At 44.8% G+C, this 17911-nt stretch overlaps 1 protein-coding gene across 1 annotated transcript in view; it reads left to right on the top strand.

The window, feature by feature from the left end:
- Positions 1–16970, top strand: part of LOC123766005 (uncharacterized) — a 22431-nt gene extending 5461 nt beyond the window's left edge. The window contains exons 2-8 of the mRNA XM_045754864.2: positions 740–1045; positions 4765–4849; positions 7044–7131; positions 10266–10351; positions 10924–11031; positions 11839–11898; positions 15503–16970. Coding sequence (XP_045610820.1) covers positions 1032–1045; positions 4765–4849; positions 7044–7131; positions 10266–10351; positions 10924–11031; positions 11839–11898; positions 15503–15589 — 528 coding nt within the window. The 5' untranslated portion in view covers positions 740–1031 and the 3' untranslated portion in view covers positions 15590–16970. The remainder of the gene's footprint in view (positions 1–739; positions 1046–4764; positions 4850–7043; positions 7132–10265; positions 10352–10923; positions 11032–11838; positions 11899–15502) is intronic.
- The last annotated feature ends 941 nt before the right edge of the window (positions 16971–17911 follow it).

Raw genomic sequence — 17911 nt, 5'->3', positions numbered from 1 at the left:
ATATATATATATATATATATATATATATATATATATATATATATATATATATATATATATATATATATATATATATATATATATATACAAGAACAATTTTAGAATGAGTTAGATTTCCGTTTCTGAAAACTCATCCTATTTATAGTAATCTTAATGACACAATTTAGTGCTGATATTAATTAGAATAAACTCTTGAAATCAAGACATTAATATTGAGACTAGAGATATAGAACACAAGAACACATGGAGACAAGGACACAAGGTACAAGTACACAAGGTACAAGGACACAAGGTACAAGGACACAAGGTACAAGTACACAAGGTACAAGTACACAAGGTACAAGTACACAAGGTCAAAGAAATGGTTTCAATATCGTAGTTACGGAGGCACGTAAGTCAACAGTCTACTCCGAGTCGCAAAACGAATCTACCCTCTACGTTTTGCGCCCATTTTGTAACACAATGATCTACGTCGGCGGTTCACAACTGAGGGACCCCAGGTTCAATCCCCAGGCGGGACAGAAACCACTGGGCACGTTCACCAGATGCCTCTGTTCACCAAGGAGTAAAATAGGCACCCGGGAGATAGACAAATATCGCACGGTTGCATCCTGGGTATAAGTTCAGTAGTAGACCTTAGAGGGACCACAATACTACCCTAAGTATAATTCCCCGATAACAGGAATTATCAAAATAAACGGGACGCGTTAATAATAATGACTTGCGTTTGTTTCGGCAGACTATTGGAGAAGAGACGCCCAAGGGAGCAACGGAGGTGTTCAGCGGACTCTCGTAACGGAAGTGTTCAGCGGACTCTCGTAACGGAGGTGTTCAGCGGACTCTCGTAACGGAGGTGTTCAGTGGACTCTCTTCACCACCCTAGAGATCCCCCCTTGTGAGCTGCCTCTCAACGTCCTCCCCCTTAGTGGAGAGCGTCCTACGAGACGTCCAGCGGGACATGGACGTCTTCCGGAGGCGCGACGGTGTGGCCTCTTGATCCCTGAAAATGATTCGGGGCTACTGAGGCCAAGATGGGCTTCTTAAGGTGAGTTCTTCAGGCCGGGAAGACGTTAAAGTAAAGTGTTTTTTGTGTATTTTGAGTAGTTGCAGAGTTAACCACTTTACATGTATGAAGTGTAATGAAAATGACGACATTTCGGTCCATCCTGGGTGCTATGACGACGTTTCGGTCCATCCTGGGCTCTATGACGACGTTTCGGTCCATCCTGGGCCCCTATCACGACGTTTCGGTCCATCCTGGGCTCTATGACGACGTTTCGGTCCATCCTGGGCCCTATCACGACGTTTCGGTCCATCCTGTGCCCTATCACGACGTTTCGGTCCATCCTGGACCCCATCACGACTTGATAAGGGTCCAGGACGGACATAAATGCCGCACCTTTATTGCTGATAATTGTGCCAGAGTCAGATTTGTGACGAATGAGTGGTGGAAGACAAGCATCTAATATTGATTGTTAAGAGCGGGATGGGGGAGGGTTTGCGAATATCACCAGCCACTGTAGGGGTAAGCTCTATCCACCACCAGTCAGTGTGGTGGAAGCTCTCTATCCACCACCAGAGCCACCAGCCTGTATCCCAGCTCCTATCCTGTCCTCGTATCTCTTACATGTGCTATGTAGTCAGGATGGCTTAGTCCTTTCTCCCTGTTCATTTCCTATCCCTTCGATTCAAGCTCTCGTGCTCTGTGTTAGAGACTACTTTTGTTTATAACACAAGTTGGTTTTAAGCTTTCGTGACAGTCTCGCGGGACAAACTGTAGATTCTTTGTAGTGGAGATGCTACGGTGATTATTCTGTGTAGTGGAGATGATCACTAGACTGGATTTACACCATTGGTGACCGTACTTACTTACCTAGTTGTGCATGCGGGGGTTGAACTTTGGCTCTTTGGTCCCGCCTCTCAACCGTCAATCAACTGGTGTACAGATTCCTGAGCCTACTGGGCTCTATCATATCTACATTTGAAACTGTGTATGGAGTCAGCCTCCACCACATCACTGCCTAATGCATTCCACCTGTTTACTACTCTGACACTTAAAAAGTTCTTTCTAACGTCCCTGTGGCTCATTTGGATACTCAGTCTCCACCTGTGTCCCCTTGTTCGCGTTCTACCAGTGTTAAACAGTTTGTCACACACAGTTGTGTTTGATGATGCAACCCCCATGACACTCTGATGCTAGGGGAACCCTGTGGGCCCAGGAGGAACTAGGGTAGAAAGAGAAGATGTTACGTTTATGAAAATGTCGCTTCTGTGAGGATGTGGCCGTGTTCTTCCATCGCGCAATAACAAGTTCCTCGCAGAGAGTTGAACAAACATCAGTGAACACTGGTGTGATGTCAGAGGCCAAAGTATCCCTGAAAGGGACAGAAGAGGAGGAACGATGTCAGAGAGATGGAAGGGGTTAAAAAGAAGAGTAAGAAAGAGAGAGAGGAAGGAGAACAGCGGGAGCGGATGAGGGGCTTGGAGGAGAGAGAAAGGCTGCCGGTCTGACTTATAGAACACATGACATTTCCTCCTGGGAGGAAGGTTTTGATGGTGGGGGCCGAGCATTGTGCTTACTCCGGGGACCTGTACGCTCTAGTTTGATGGCTTCCTGCTCCTGGCGTCCACGCAATTGGGCTTTAGTATATGATTCTCTGAAGGGTGCGAGATGGTGTCTGTTGTATTGTGGTATGTGGTGGTTGTGGTTGCGGTGTGGTGGCTGTGGTGGTCGTAGGATGGTAGTGTAGTGGCTGTGGTGGTCGTGGGTGGTAGTGTAGTGGCTGTGGTGGTCGTGGGATGGTAGTGTAGTGGCTGTGGTGGTCGTGGGGGGTAGTGTAGTGGCTGTGGTGGTCGTGGGTGGTAGTGTAGTGGCTGTGGTGGTCGTGGGATGGTAGTGTAGTGGCTGTGGTGGTCGTGGGATGGTAGTGTAGTGGCTGTGGTGGTCGTGGGATGGTAGTGTAGTGGCTGTGGTGGTCGTGGGATGGTAGTGTAGTGGCTGTGGTGGTCGTGGGATGGTAGTGTAGTGGCTGTGGTGGTCGTGGGATGGTAGTGTAGTGGCTGTGGTGGTCGTGGGTGGTAGTGTAGTGGCTGTGGTGGTCGTGGGTGGTAGTGAAGTGGCTGTGGTGGTCGTGGGTGGTAGTGAAGTGGCTGTGGTGGTCGTAGGATGGTAGTGTAGTGGCTGTGGTGGTCGTGGGATGGTAGTGTAGTGGCTGTGGTGGTCGTGGGATGGTAGTGTAGTGGCTGTGGTGGTCGTGTGATGGTAGTGTAGTGGCTGTGGTGGTCGTGGGATGGTAGTGTAGTGGCTGTGGTGGTCGTGGGATGGTAGTGTAGTGGCTGTGGTGGTCGTGGGTGGTAGTGAAGTGGCTGTGGTGGTCGTAGGATGGTAGTGTAGTGGCTGTGGTGGTCGTGGGATGGTAGTGTAGTGGCTGTGGTGGTCGTGGGATGGTAGTGTAGTGGCTGTGGTGGTCGTGGGATGGTAGTGTAGTGGCTGTGGTGGTCGTGGGATGGTAGTGTAGTGGCTGTGGTGGTCGTGGGATGGTAGTGTAGTGGCTGTGGTGGTCGTGGGTGGTAGTGAAGTGGCTGTGGTGGTCGTAGGATGGTAGTGTAGTGGCTGTGGTGGTCGTGGGATGGTAGTGTTGTAGCTATGGTGGTCGTGGCGTGGTACGCAGCTCTGAGATGGGCATAGTTAGTTTGGCTTGGGTTTCCGTTCATGTTTGACGGGCAGCTTGGATCCTGAAACTCTCAAGCATAACAGGTAAATTCGATAATTAACTTGTCTTCAACTACTCAATGTTGATATATGTATTCCCCACTAACTGACTGCTCAACACTCTAATATAACTGTTCTAATTAACTGTATAACACTCCCAGATATGACTGCACTAATTGACTGTACAACATTCTCTGGTATAACTGTGCTAATTGGCTGTCCAACACTGATATGACTCTACTGTTCCTAGAAAGCTTCCCAAGCTGATTTATATCACAGGGGTCCTTTTTACAACCCTCAACAATCTGGTGGATCAGAAGTACCTCTGAGAGAAACTACAGTGCCGGGGTGCGACACAGTGCCTGGGTGCGACACAGTGCCTGGGTGCGACACAGTGCCTGGGTGCGACACAGTGCCTGGGTGCGACACAGTGCCGGGGTGCGACACAGTGCCGGGGTGCGACACAGTGCCGGGGTGCGACACAGTGCCAGGGTGCGACACAGTGCCTGGGTGCGACACAGTGCCTGGGTGCGACACAGTGCCTGGGTGCGACACAGTGCCGGGGTGCGACACAGTGCCGGGGTGCGACACAGTGCCGGGGTGCGACACAGCGCCGGGGTGCGACACAGGAGGGCCAGACAGAGACAATGACATAGTGCTTCTTCCAGATGATGTATGAATCTTCTGACTCGATATAGAATGGAGAGGGAAGGAAGGGAATTGCCAGGGAGAAAGCGCCAAGCCATTACGACTATATAGCACTGGCAAGAGGTCAGGATAAGGATTTGGAGATGGGACGGGAGGGAAAGGAATGGTGCCCAACCACTTGTAGACATTCGGGGATTGAACGGCGACCTGCTCTTTTTCTTCTTCGATCTTCTTTTCTATCGTCTCTTATCTTTCTCTTATGTTTATCTCTCTCTGCAATAGTTAAAGAGAGAGAAGAAAACGATATTGACACACTTCTCCCAACAGAGAACTCCTGAGGGTCGGTGTATGGCTTTGTCTTACAGACTGGCTTTCTTGCGTATGATTATCTGCATCTCCCACAGACTGGCTCCTCCCATGGTGCGGGCCAGCGGGCGTGGGTGCTTCGACTCCCACCATGCCGCACTCACCGCCGCCCTCTACACAATTGTGAGTACCACACCCCTAGTGTTTACGCCTCCGCGCCTGGCACGCACACACACACACACACACACACACACACACGCACACGCACACGCACACGCACACGCACACGCACACGCACACGCACACGCACACGCACACACACGCACACACACACACACACACACACACACACACACACACACACACACACACGCACACACACACGCACACACACACGCACACACACACACACACACACACGCACGCACACACACACACACACACACACACACACACACACACACACACACACACACACGCACGCAAGGTAAGAGTGTGGACAAAAGAACTGACTATGGTGGCAAACTAGTAAACACTGAGAAAATATTGAGTCCACACAATGGGATGGAGCCAGCATCCCCGCGACTCCCCGGACACAATAGACATTTATGGGGAAGTTAAGAGGAAGTGACAACCGGTTGAGCTTCTAAATATGAGGTTGGGAGCGGAAGATTGTCAGTCCTGGAACCATACTTATGAAAGCAACAACAGTTGGATCGTCAGCAATGGAGACCCAATAGATAGGAACGTATTGAACCTTTTCTAGTTTGTTTTTGTGAGTGTTTTTAGATGGGGGGGGGGGGTTATCTTGAGGTTATCTTGAGATGATTTCGGGGCTTTAGTGTCCCCGCGGCCCGGTCCTCGACCAGGCCTCCACCCCCAGGAAGCAGCCCGTGACAGCTGACTAACACCCAGGTACCTATTTACTGCTAGGTAACAGGGGCATAGGGTGAAAGAAACTCTGCCCATTGTTTCTCGCCGGCGCCTGGGATCGAACCCAGGACCACAGGATCACAAGTCCCGCGTGCTGTCCACTCGGCCGACCGGCTCCCATAGTATGGGAGGGCTGCATACTCTAAGTATGGTCTCACGAAGGTGTATAGTGATCTAAAGGTCAACTTATTTATGTTCCTGAATGATGTTCTGATTTTTGCTAGCGTAGGGTATGCTAGTGATGTTATCATATTTATATGAGCTTCCGGAGTTAGATTTGGTTTTAAGTCTACTCCCAGGTCTTTTTTTCTCTAGTTGTCTAGTCGTTTTCTAGTCAACAAGTTTTCTCTTCTCACCTGTTCCAACTTCGATAACATTACACTTACTGGAGTTGACCTCCAGTAGCCATTTTTTAGACCAACTCTCCAGCTTGTTTAAGTAATCTTGGAGAATCTTACAGTCCTCATCTGTTGCAACTCTGAACATTAATTTTGCATCGTCTGGAAACATCTTTGGCTCATGTGAATGAAATCGGTTTATTGACGTTTATATTATATTATATATATATATATATATATATATATATATATATATATATATATATATATATATATATATATATATATATATATATATGCGAACAAGCCTGAATGGTCCCCAGGACAATATGCAACTGAAAACTCACACCCCAGAAGTGACTCGAACCCATACTCCCAGATGCCACGCAACTGGTATGTACAAGACGCCTTAATCCACTTGACCATCACGAGTTATATATATATATATATATATAATATTCAGTTATATATATATATATATATATATATATATATATATATATATATATATATTTATATATATATATATATATATATATATATATATATATATAAACGTAAGACCATTTTCCATATCTTGTGCCATCGACACACAGGGAATTCAATAAAGTATCTCCCTAAAATTTAATAAAAGAATAACGCCATGGAAACGTCGCTCGTCTGCGAACTCAAACTACGTCTTAAAAGTCGAGAACCCGAAGACTGTTTCATGCAAACAATTGTTGTTTGCCAGGTATTTTATTAAGCGATTGTGGTAGAGAGATTATCGTAACGATTGTGGTAGAGAGATTATCGTAACGATTGTGGTAGAGAGATTATCGTAACGATTGTGTGAATTGTGGTTCCAGACATATTGATGAGAATATTGGAGAGTTACAAGTGATTGTACTTTGATTAATTTATGATTGAATGATTGGCAGGTGACTGGTGATTGTGTTTTACAAATAACTGTTAGCATAACATTCCCTAAGCTGCTGTCAAGTATCTAACTGTACCTCTGATACTGAACCGGGAATTAACTGTACCCTTGTATCTGTACCGGGGGGGAGAAGATTATACCAGTGATTGTACCGACAGTAAATGTACCATTGTGCCCGTACCGGCAGTGTTCATCAGTGGTGGTGGTGCTGGTGTACCTGTGGAGGATTATCGTCAACGCCGAGGATCCCCACCACCTCCAGGACGTCTATTACGGTACGTGTACCTCCACTACACCTCTTACCTTCGTCAGGGGGTACATAGGGTACATGTACCCCCACTACATCTCTTCCTTACCTTCGTCAGGGGTAGATAGGGTACATGTACCCCTCTACACCTCTCCCTTACCTTCGTCAGGGGGTAGATAGGGTACATGTACCCCCACTACATCTCTTCCTTACCTTCGTCAGGGGTAGATAGGGTACATGTACCCCTCTACACCTCTCCCTTACCTTCGTCAGGGGGTAGATAGGGTACCTGACCCCTACCTTTGCTACCATCTTCAGGGGTTTTGGCTTAGTGCCTACCGATCTCTAGAGAATTATTATACTGCATCAACACCAGTATACAGACGACCTTTGAGCCAAAATGATTTATTTCATAACATATTTTAAGCAAGAACTATAGTAAACTCTTAATCTACCTCCATGGGAAGTAGAGTATACTTCTAGAATGTAAATTCTACATTGTAGAGCTGTTTAGGCAAGTTTACAAGATATATGACAACAAAACTTTCAATGTGAGACTTGTTAATATAGAATTGATATAATATTAATAGTAAGAATAATAATAAAGAATATAATTTTTATTATTATCATTTTTATTTGTTATCAATCAAAATATTGTTCTCATTATTTTTTCATGTCACAGAAAAGAGTTTGCTTTGATGTATCCGCGCTGTAATTATCAATGCAATACATAGTTACAAAACACAAACATGTATTCATGCGGTAAATATACATCAAATATGCATAACAAAAACATAAGGCGTAACAAACTAAAGCCAAAATCAATTGGATAACAAAAATATTCAGACTTTAAATACCACTAATTCCAAAATACCTTTGTTCCATCCCGGAGCTAACAAGCAAAGGCTGCTGTATTGGAATCTAATTACAGGAGGTGGATACCTTAATTCAGCGTGGCGATACAGCTTCAGAGAGACGAGGCAATTGTTGACCAGACCACACACTAGAAATTGAAGGGACGACGACGTTTCGGTCCGTCCTGGACCATTATCAAGTAGACTTGAGAATGGTCCAGGACGGACCGAAACGTCGTCGTCCCTTCAATTTCTAGTGTGTGGTCTGGTCAACATACTTCAGCCACGTTATTGTGACTCATCGCCTGCACGAGGCAATTAATGCAGATTTATGTAACAAGTGATATAAAAAGAGAGATTATTTAATTGTACTGTGCAGGGTAAAGATATATTGATCTGGTGAAGCTTTTGTGCTATTTTGGTTCGTTTATTAAGATCTCCATACCCCATTTATGGGGTGGTAGAGGGCCCCATACCCCATTCATGGGGTGGTAGAGGGCCCCATACCCCATTCATGGGGTGGTAGAGGGCCCCATACCCCATCCTGTGGGTGTTAGAGGGCCCCATACCCCATTCATGGGGTGGTAGAGGGCCCCATACCCCATCCTGTGGGTGGTAGAGGGCCCCATACCCCATCCTGTGGGTGGTAGAGGGCCCATACCCCATCCTGTGGGTGGTAGAGGGCCCATGCCCATCCTGTGGGTGGTAGTGGACCCCATACCCCATCCTGTGGGTGGTAGAGGGCCCATACCCCATGCTGTGGGTGGTAGAGGGCCCATACCCAATCCTGTGGGTGGTAGAAGGCTCCATCCCCATCCTGTGGGTGGTAGAGGGCCCCATACCCTATCCTGTGGGTGGTAGTGGACTCCATACCCCATCCTGTGGGTGGTAGAGGACCCGATACCCATCATGTGGGGTGGTAGTGGACCCCATACCCATCCTGTGACTATAGTGGACCCCATACCAATTCTGTGGGTAGTAGTGGACCCCATACCCATCCTGTGGGTGGTGGTGGACCCCATACCCCATCCTGTGGGTGGTAGAGGGCTCATACCCCATACTGTGGGTGGTAGAGGGCCCATACCCCATCCTGTGGGTGGTAGAGGGCCTCATACCCTATCCTGTGGGTGGTAGAGGGCCCATACCCCATCCTGTGGGTGGTAGAAGGCTCCATCCCCATCCTGTGGGTGGTAGAGGGCCCCATACCCTATCCTGTGGGTGGTAGTGGACTCCATACCCATCCTGTGGGTGGTAGTGGACCCCATGCCCATCCTGTGGGTGGTAGTGGACCCCATACCCCATCCTGTGGGTGGTAGAGGGCCCATACCCCATGCTGTGGGTGGTAGAGGGCCCATACCCAATCCTGTGGGTGGTAGAAGGCTCCATCCCCATCCTGCGGGTGGTAGAGGGCCCCATACCCTATCCTGTGGGTGGTAGTGGACTCCATACCCCATCCTGTGGGTGGTAGAGGACCCGATACCCATCATGTGGGGTGGTAGTGGACCCCATACCCATCCTGTGACTATAGTGGACCCCATACCAATTCTGTGGGTAGTAGTGGACCCCATACCCATCCTGTGGGTGGTGGTGGACCCCATACCCATCCGGTGGGTGGTGGTGGATCCCATACCCATCCTGTGGGTGGTAGTAGACTCATTATTCATCTTTCGTTAAAAATATACCCTCGTTAAAATAACTCGTTAAAAATAGTCCCGCGTTAAAAATATACCCCTAGTTAATAATATACCCTCGTTATATATAGCCTGGGTTAAAAATATACCCTGGTTAACAATGAACCATTTACATTATACCTGCTGAGCTCTGACATATACCAGCCTCAAGCTGCTTTAAATGGCTTCGTCTCATCCATGACCTTTCTAACAGTGACCTCCAGTGACCTCGGATCACTGGTTAAAGTTACCCTTTACCAGTGACTTTTATAAGTAAGATGTTACTAATTGAACTTTGTCCTCCGAGAGGTCTCCAAGACTGTTATACCTGCCTCTTTCAATAGTGATCTTTAGTGATCATTAACCTTCTTTTTCAGGTGTGCAGATCTCTTGCTATAGTGACCTTTAGTGACCTCTTGTAGGTGTGCATATCTCTGTCTATAGTGACCCTTAATGACCTTTGACCTGCTGTAGGTGTGCAGATCTCTTGCTATCTGCAAGAGATGTGCACACCTCTTTGACCTCTTGTAGGTGTGCATGTCTCTGTCTATAGTGACCCTTAATGACATTTGACCTGCTGTAGGTGTGCAGATCTCTTGCTATAGTGACCTTTGGTGACCTTTGACCTTCTCCAGCAGGTGTGCAGATCTCCTACGTGTCTACCTTGGGCACACACATCACTCTCATCGCTCTCAGCTCCTTTCTCTTCATAGGCATACAACAGGTGAGGCATCGGGGGGGGGGGGAGGCATACTGAGGGGTGAGGCATACACAATACATTCCCCCCGAAAATTTATCATATAATTTGTTATATAACGAAATATGTCAACAAGAAATGCCTCGATATAATAATTATTAAGGAAATACAAATTCTGTTGTTGGAATAGTTTTAATATTTAGTGTTTGTAAAGTTGTTGTTTTTGTATCACACAATTTTGTAACATTTCTTTACTGTAATGGGATGATGCCTGCCTCTGAGATGAGTGTCGTAGGGAGATGTTGACATCTCATGTCATTCCACCTCATACATTCCACACACATACATTCAAACCTAAACATTACCTTACCACTGCACCCCACACAGCATCTGATCATTTCCCCTCACCCCACACCCCCTCAAGACACCCTCCCCCCCTTCACCTTCAAGACACACTCCCTAACCCCATCCATCACACCACCACACCATATCATATCCCCCATCCCGTGAACCACACAATATACTTACATACGCCGGTGCCACGCACCTCACAAAGGTCCTCACCGGTCGTGAGACTCACAAGGGCTCGTCTGCCATAGGAGAGGTGTGGTCTGGTGACGCCCTGGGTGGTGGCCAACATCGCCTTCATGGCCCTGGAGGCCGTCTGCTGCATGTACTCCAATGTTCTCAGAGACCACATCAATAAGGTGAGGGGAAGGAAAAGACAGGGGCCTTAAAACTGCCCTTACAGTCCTCCTGGTCTTCCCTCTTCCTCTATCTCCTGATATTAATCCTCCTGATCTTTCGACGTCTCCTCTCCTTCCTCCTGATCTTCCTACGTCTCCTGATACTCCGGATACCCACCCCCTCCGTCCTAGACAACCAAACCCCACCAAAATTAGTATCTGTGGGCAGATACGAGGCATGATTGCAGCCTTCAGCTTCCCTTCATTTTCAACCTCGATTTTTGTAATCATTTCCTCTTCTATTTCACCAATTCGCTTAATTCTTCTCGTTCCTTGCCAGCTCCTTCATTTATCACGGTGTCCTCCGGAGCTGTGCAAGAGGTTTTTTATCTTGTTTGGTTAGTTTATGTGTTTGTTTTGTTTTATTTGTTTCGTTGAATGATAAGAGTTGTTGATTACTTCGTTAATGTGCTTGTGTTCCTGTTATTTTCTTCATTTGTAAGATAATTCGTTTTAGGATCTTGTAATTACTTTTATTTCCATTCAGGTATAAAATAATAATAAATTTTATATTTGGTATTTAATATCAAAACTTTATTTTTTATATATACTAAATATTAATGAAATTAAAAATACTATATAAAATATTGTTAAAACTTTAAATTTCAGTAATTTTTATAAAAAAACAATATTATTAAGCAAGTAAAGTAACCAACCTTACTTTAATATCATATTATTTAAGTAAATTTTCAGCCTTACTTACAAAAAACTTACAATCATAAGGTACAAAACCTTTACAAACTAAATCCCGTCTATATTTTTTTTCAGAAATTTGATGGAATATGCAAGGCAGAAATGACATTTTTCCTGACTCGAGTTTGCATCAATGTGAGTATGTTGACAATGTTTTGTTTTAATGTAATACTTCCAGCTGATGTTGTTTCATGAGACATCAGACTTGATAATGGTCCACGACGGTTCGAAACGTGTTCGTTTCTTCGTGTTCTGATGAATGGTTTGGTCTACATATCTTCAGCCACTTTGTGACTCACTGTTTACAACACCTGAAGCTGATATTCTATTACGTAACAACACCTGAAGCTGATATTCTCTCATGCAGCAACACCTGAAGCTGATATTCTCTCATGTAACAACACCTTAAGCTGATATTCTCTCATGCAGCAACACCTGAAGCTGTTATTCTCTCAAGTAACAACACCTGAAGCTGATATTCTCTCATGTAACAACACCTGAAGCTGATATTCTCTCATGTAACAACACCTGAGGCTGATATTCTCTCATGTAACAACACCTGAAGCTGATATTCTCTCATGTAACAACACCTGAGGCTGATATTCTCTCATGTAACAACACCTGAAGCTGATATTCTCTCATGTAACAACACCTGAGGCTGATATTCTCTCATGTAACAACACCTGAGGCTGATATTCTCTCATGTAACAACACCTGAAGCTGATATTCTCTCATGTAACAACACCTGAAGCTGATATTCTCTCATGTAACAACACCTGAGGCTGATATTCTCTCATGTAACAACACCTGAGGCTGATATTCTCTCATGTAACAACACCTGAAGCTGATATTCTCTCAAGTAACAACACCTGAAGCTGATATTCTCTCATGTAGCAACACCTGAAGCTGATATTCTCTCATGTAGCAACACCTGAGGCTGATATTCTCTCATGTAACAACACCTGAGGCTGATATTCTCTCATGTAACAACACCTGAAGCTGATATTCTCTCAAGTAACAACACCTGAAGCTGATATTCTCTCATGTAGCAACACCTGAAGCTGTTATTCTCTCAAGTAACAACACCTGAAGCTGATATTCTCTCATGCAGCAACACCTGAAGCTGTTATTCTCTCAAGTAACAACACCTGAAGCTGATATTCTCTCATGCAGCAACACCTGAAGCTGTTATTCTCTCATGTAACAACACCTGAAGCTGATATTCTCTCATGCAGCAACACCTGAAGCTGATATTCTATCATGCAGCAACACCTGAAGCTGATATTCTCTCATGTAACAACACCTGAAGCTGTTATTCTCTCAAGTAACAACACCTGAAGCTGATATTCTCTCATGCAGCAACACCTGAAGCTGTTATTCTCTCAAGTAACAACACCTGAAGCTGATATTCTCTCATGCAGCAACACCTGAAGCTGTTATTCTCTCATGTAACAACACCTGAAGCTGATATTCTATTACGTAACAACACCTGAAGCTAATATTCTCTCATGTAACAACACCTGAGGCTGATATTCTCTCATGTAACAACACCTGAGGCTGATATTCTCTCATGTAACAACACCTGAAGCTGATATTCTCTCATGTAACAACACCTGAGGCTGATATTCTCTCATGTAACAACACCTGAAGCTGATATTCTCTCAAGTAATAACACCTGAAGCTGATATTCTCTCATGTAGCAACACCTGAAGCTGTTATTCTCTCATGTAACAACACCTGAAGCTGATATTCTATTACGTAACAACACCTGAGGCTGATATTCTCTCATGTAACAACACCTGAAGCTGATATTCTCTCATGTAACAACACCTGAAGCTGATATTCTATTACGTAACAACACCTGAAGCTGTTATTCTCTCATGTAACAACACCTGAAGCTGATATTCTATTACGTAACAACACCTGAAGCTGATATTCTCTCATGCAGCAACACCTGAAGCTGTTATTCTCTCATGCAGCAACACCTGAAGCTGATATTCTCTCATGCAGCAACACCTGAAGCTGTTATTCTCTCATGTAACAACACCTGAAGCTGATATTCTCTCATGCAGCAACACCTGAAGCTGATATTCTATCATGCAGCAACACCTGAAGCTGATATTCTCTCATGTAACTACACCTGAAGCTGTTATTCTCTCATGAAGCAACACCTGAAGCTGATATTCTATCATGTAACAACACCTGAAGCTGTTATTCTCTCATGCAGCAACACCTGAAGCTGATATTCTCTCATGTAACAACACCTGAAGCTGATATTCTATCATGTAACAACACCTGAAGCTGATATTCTATCATGTAACAACACCTGAAGCTGATATTCTCTCATGTAACAACACCTGAAGCTGATATTCTCTCATGTAACAACACCTGAAGCTGTTATTCTCTCATGTAACAACACCTGAAGCTGTTATTCTCTCATGCAGCAACACCTGAAGCTGTTATTCTCTCAAGTAACAACACCTGAAGCTGATATTCTCTCATGCAGCAACACCTGAAGCTGTTATTCTCTCATGTAACAACACCTGAAGCTGATATTCTATTACGTAACAACACCTGAAGCTAATATTCTCTCATGTAACAACACCTGAGGCTGATATTCTCTCATGTAACAACACCTGAGGCTGATATTCTCTCATGTAACAACACCTGAAGCTGATATTCTCTCATGTAACAACACCTGAGGCTGATATTCTCTCATGTAACAACACCTGAAGCTGATATTCTCTCAAGTAATAACACCTGAAGCTGATATTCTCTCATGTAGCAACACCTGAAGCTGTTATTCTCTCATGTAACAACACCTGAAGCTGATATTCTATTACGTAACAACACCTGAGGCTGATATTCTCTCATGTAACAACACCTGAAGCTGATATTCTCTCATGTAACAACACCTGAAGCTGATATTCTATTACGTAACAACACCTGAAGCTGTTATTCTCTCATGTAACAACACCTGAAGCTGATATTCTATTACGTAACAACACCTGAAGCTGATATTCTATTACGTAACAACACCTGAAGCTGATATTCTCTCATGCAGCAACACCTGAAGCTGTTATTCTCTCATGCAGCAACACCTGAAGCTGATATTCTCTCATGCAGCAACACCTGAAGCTGTTATTCTCTCATGTAACAACACCTGAAGCTGATATTCTCTCATGCAGCAACACCTGAAGCTGATATTCTATCATGCAGCAACACCTGAAGCTGATATTCTCTCATGTAACTACACCTGAAGCTGTTATTCTCTCATGAAGCAACACCTGAAGCTGATATTCTATCATGTAACAACACCTGAAGCTGTTATTCTCTCATGCAGCAACACCTGAAGCTGATATTCTCTCATGTAACAACACCTGAAGCTGATATTCTATCATGTAACAACACCTGAAGCTGATATTCTATCATGTAACAACACCTGAAGCTGATATTCTCTCATGTAACAACACCTGAAGCTGATATTCTCTCATGTAACAACACCTGAAGCTGTTATTCTCTCATGCAGCAACACCTGAAGCTGATATTCTCTCATGTAACAACACCTGAAGCTGATATTCTCTCATGTAACAACACCTGAAGCTGATATTCTATCATGTAACAACACCTGAAGCTGATATTCTATCATGTAACAACACCTGAAGCTGATATTCTCTCATGCAGCAACACCTGAAGCTGATATTCTCTCATGAAGCTGATGTTCTTCTCTATCCCACAGGTCCTGGCGCTGTGGGCTGTGATGCGGTTCTTGAAGAACATCCGCGCTGGCATAACATACAAGGACCCAGAAGCCATTGAACTCTGAGAGAGTGCACGACACCGCCTCCAGCGAGTCCGTGATCTAGCCGCCTGTCTGTGGCTGCAGCCTGCAGTTCACGTGGTTCAAATTAACTCTCGAGATATTTGGAAACGCAAGGTCCCAAGTCCTTATAACCTCCAAAGTCTCCCGGAAGCCATTAATTGTGTTCTGAGAGAGTGGCAGAGACACGATGATAAACTGACTCCAAAATGATGATTCTTCCGGGGTCCATCATTCCCTTCAAATAGGTCTATGATCTAGACGTCTGTTGGTGGTTGCAAGATAACTTTGAGGACTTTTGTAAGCTTGTTGAGTGAAATACTGTAGCTTCAATCATTTCCTCGAGATGGTTCCAAGGAACTATGTTTTAACAACCCTGAACAGGCCTCCTGATTGGTGATCTGGCCAACTAGGCTGTTATCGATGCCGCTGCTTGCAGTCTAACGTATAAGTCATAGCCTGGATGATCAGAGCCCAGATTCACGAAGCAGTTACGCAAGTACTTACGAACGTGTACATCTTTCCTCAATCTTTGGTTACATTTATTAAACAGTTTACAAGCCGAAAACTTCCCAATCAACTGCTGTTATTGTTATAAACAGCCTCCTGGTGCTTCGAAGCTCATTACCTATTTAATAATTGTAAACAAAGCCGCCAAAGATTGAGAACAGATGTACAGGTTCGTAAATGCTTGCGTAACTACTTCGTTAATCTGGGCCCCAGGTATCCTCTGGCGGCTAAAGGTCACAGACCAACGAGTCACGTGTTAACAAGCTTGTGTCAGATGTGCAGGTAAACCCAGAGTGACAAGTCACTGGTGTAAACTTTCCCTCCCTCACAAATCACATTGGGGAAGGTCAGAGGTCAGGGGACGTGTATACCTGCTTGTCTACTAGTTATTATTATGCCCTTCAACAGTTCGAACCCCGCATACAACAGTCACTACCCATCAGACAACAGTGCCAATTCAACAGACAACAGTAGTCAACTCAACATACAACAGTCACTACCCATCAGACAACAGTGCCAATTCAACAGACAACAGTAACCAACTCAACAGACAACAGTAGCCAACTCAACAGACAACAGTAGCCAACTCAACAGACAACAGTGCCAACTCAACAGACAACATTAACCAACTCAACAGACAACAGTGCCAACTCAACAGACAACAGTGCCAACTCAACAGACAACAGTGCCAACTCAACAGACAACAGTGCCAACTCAACAGACAACAGTGCCAACTCAACAGACAACATTAACCAACTCAACAGACAACAGTAACCAACTCAACAGACAACAGTAGCCAACTCAACAGACAACAGTAGCCAACTCAACAGACAACAGTAGCCAACTCAACAGACAACAGTAGCCAACTCAACAGACAACAGTAACCAACTCAACAGACAACAGTAGCCAACTCAACAGACAACAGTAGCCAACTCAACAGACAACAGTAACCAACTCAACAGACAACAGTAGCCAACTCAACAGACAACAGTGCCAACTCAACAGACAACAGTAACCAACTGAACAGACAACAGTAACCAACTCAACAGACAACAGTAACCAACTCAACAGACAACAGTGCCAACTCAACAGACAACATTAACCAACTCAACAGACAACAGTAGCCAACTCAACAGACAACAGTAACCAACTCAACAGACAACAGTAGCCAACTCAACAGACAACAGTAGCCAACTCAACAGACAACAGTAACCAACTCAACAGACAACAGTAACCAACTCAACAGACAACAGTAGCCAACTCAACAGACAACAGTAGCCAACTCAACAGACAACAGTAGCCAACTCAACAGACAACAGTAGCCAACTCAACAGACAACAGTAGCCAACTCAACAGACAACAGTAACCAACTCAACAGACAACAGTAGCCAACTCAACAGACAACAGTAACCAACTCAACAGACAACAGTAGCCAACTCAACAGACAACAGTAGCCAACTCAACAGACAACAGTAGCCAACTCAACAGACAACAGTAACCAACTCAACAGACAACAGTAACCAACTCAACAAACAACAGTAGCCAACTCAACAGACAACAGTAACCAACTCAACAGACAACAGTAGCCAACTCAACAGACAACAGTAACCAACTCAACAGACAACAGTAACCAACTGAACAGACAACAGTAACCAACTCAACAGACAACAGTAACCAACTCAACAGACAACAGTAGCCAACTCAACAGACAACAGTAACCAACTCAACAGACAACAGTAACCAACTCAACAGACAACAGTAACCAACTCAACAGACAACAGTAGCCAACTCAACAGACAACAGTGCCAACTCAACAGA

This window comes from Procambarus clarkii, chromosome 37, assembly GCF_040958095.1.
Source record: "Procambarus clarkii isolate CNS0578487 chromosome 37, FALCON_Pclarkii_2.0, whole genome shotgun sequence".
Classification (NCBI taxonomy): domain Eukaryota; kingdom Metazoa; phylum Arthropoda; class Malacostraca; order Decapoda; family Cambaridae; genus Procambarus; species Procambarus clarkii.
This window is presented reverse-complemented; position numbering and strand designations above follow the sequence as displayed.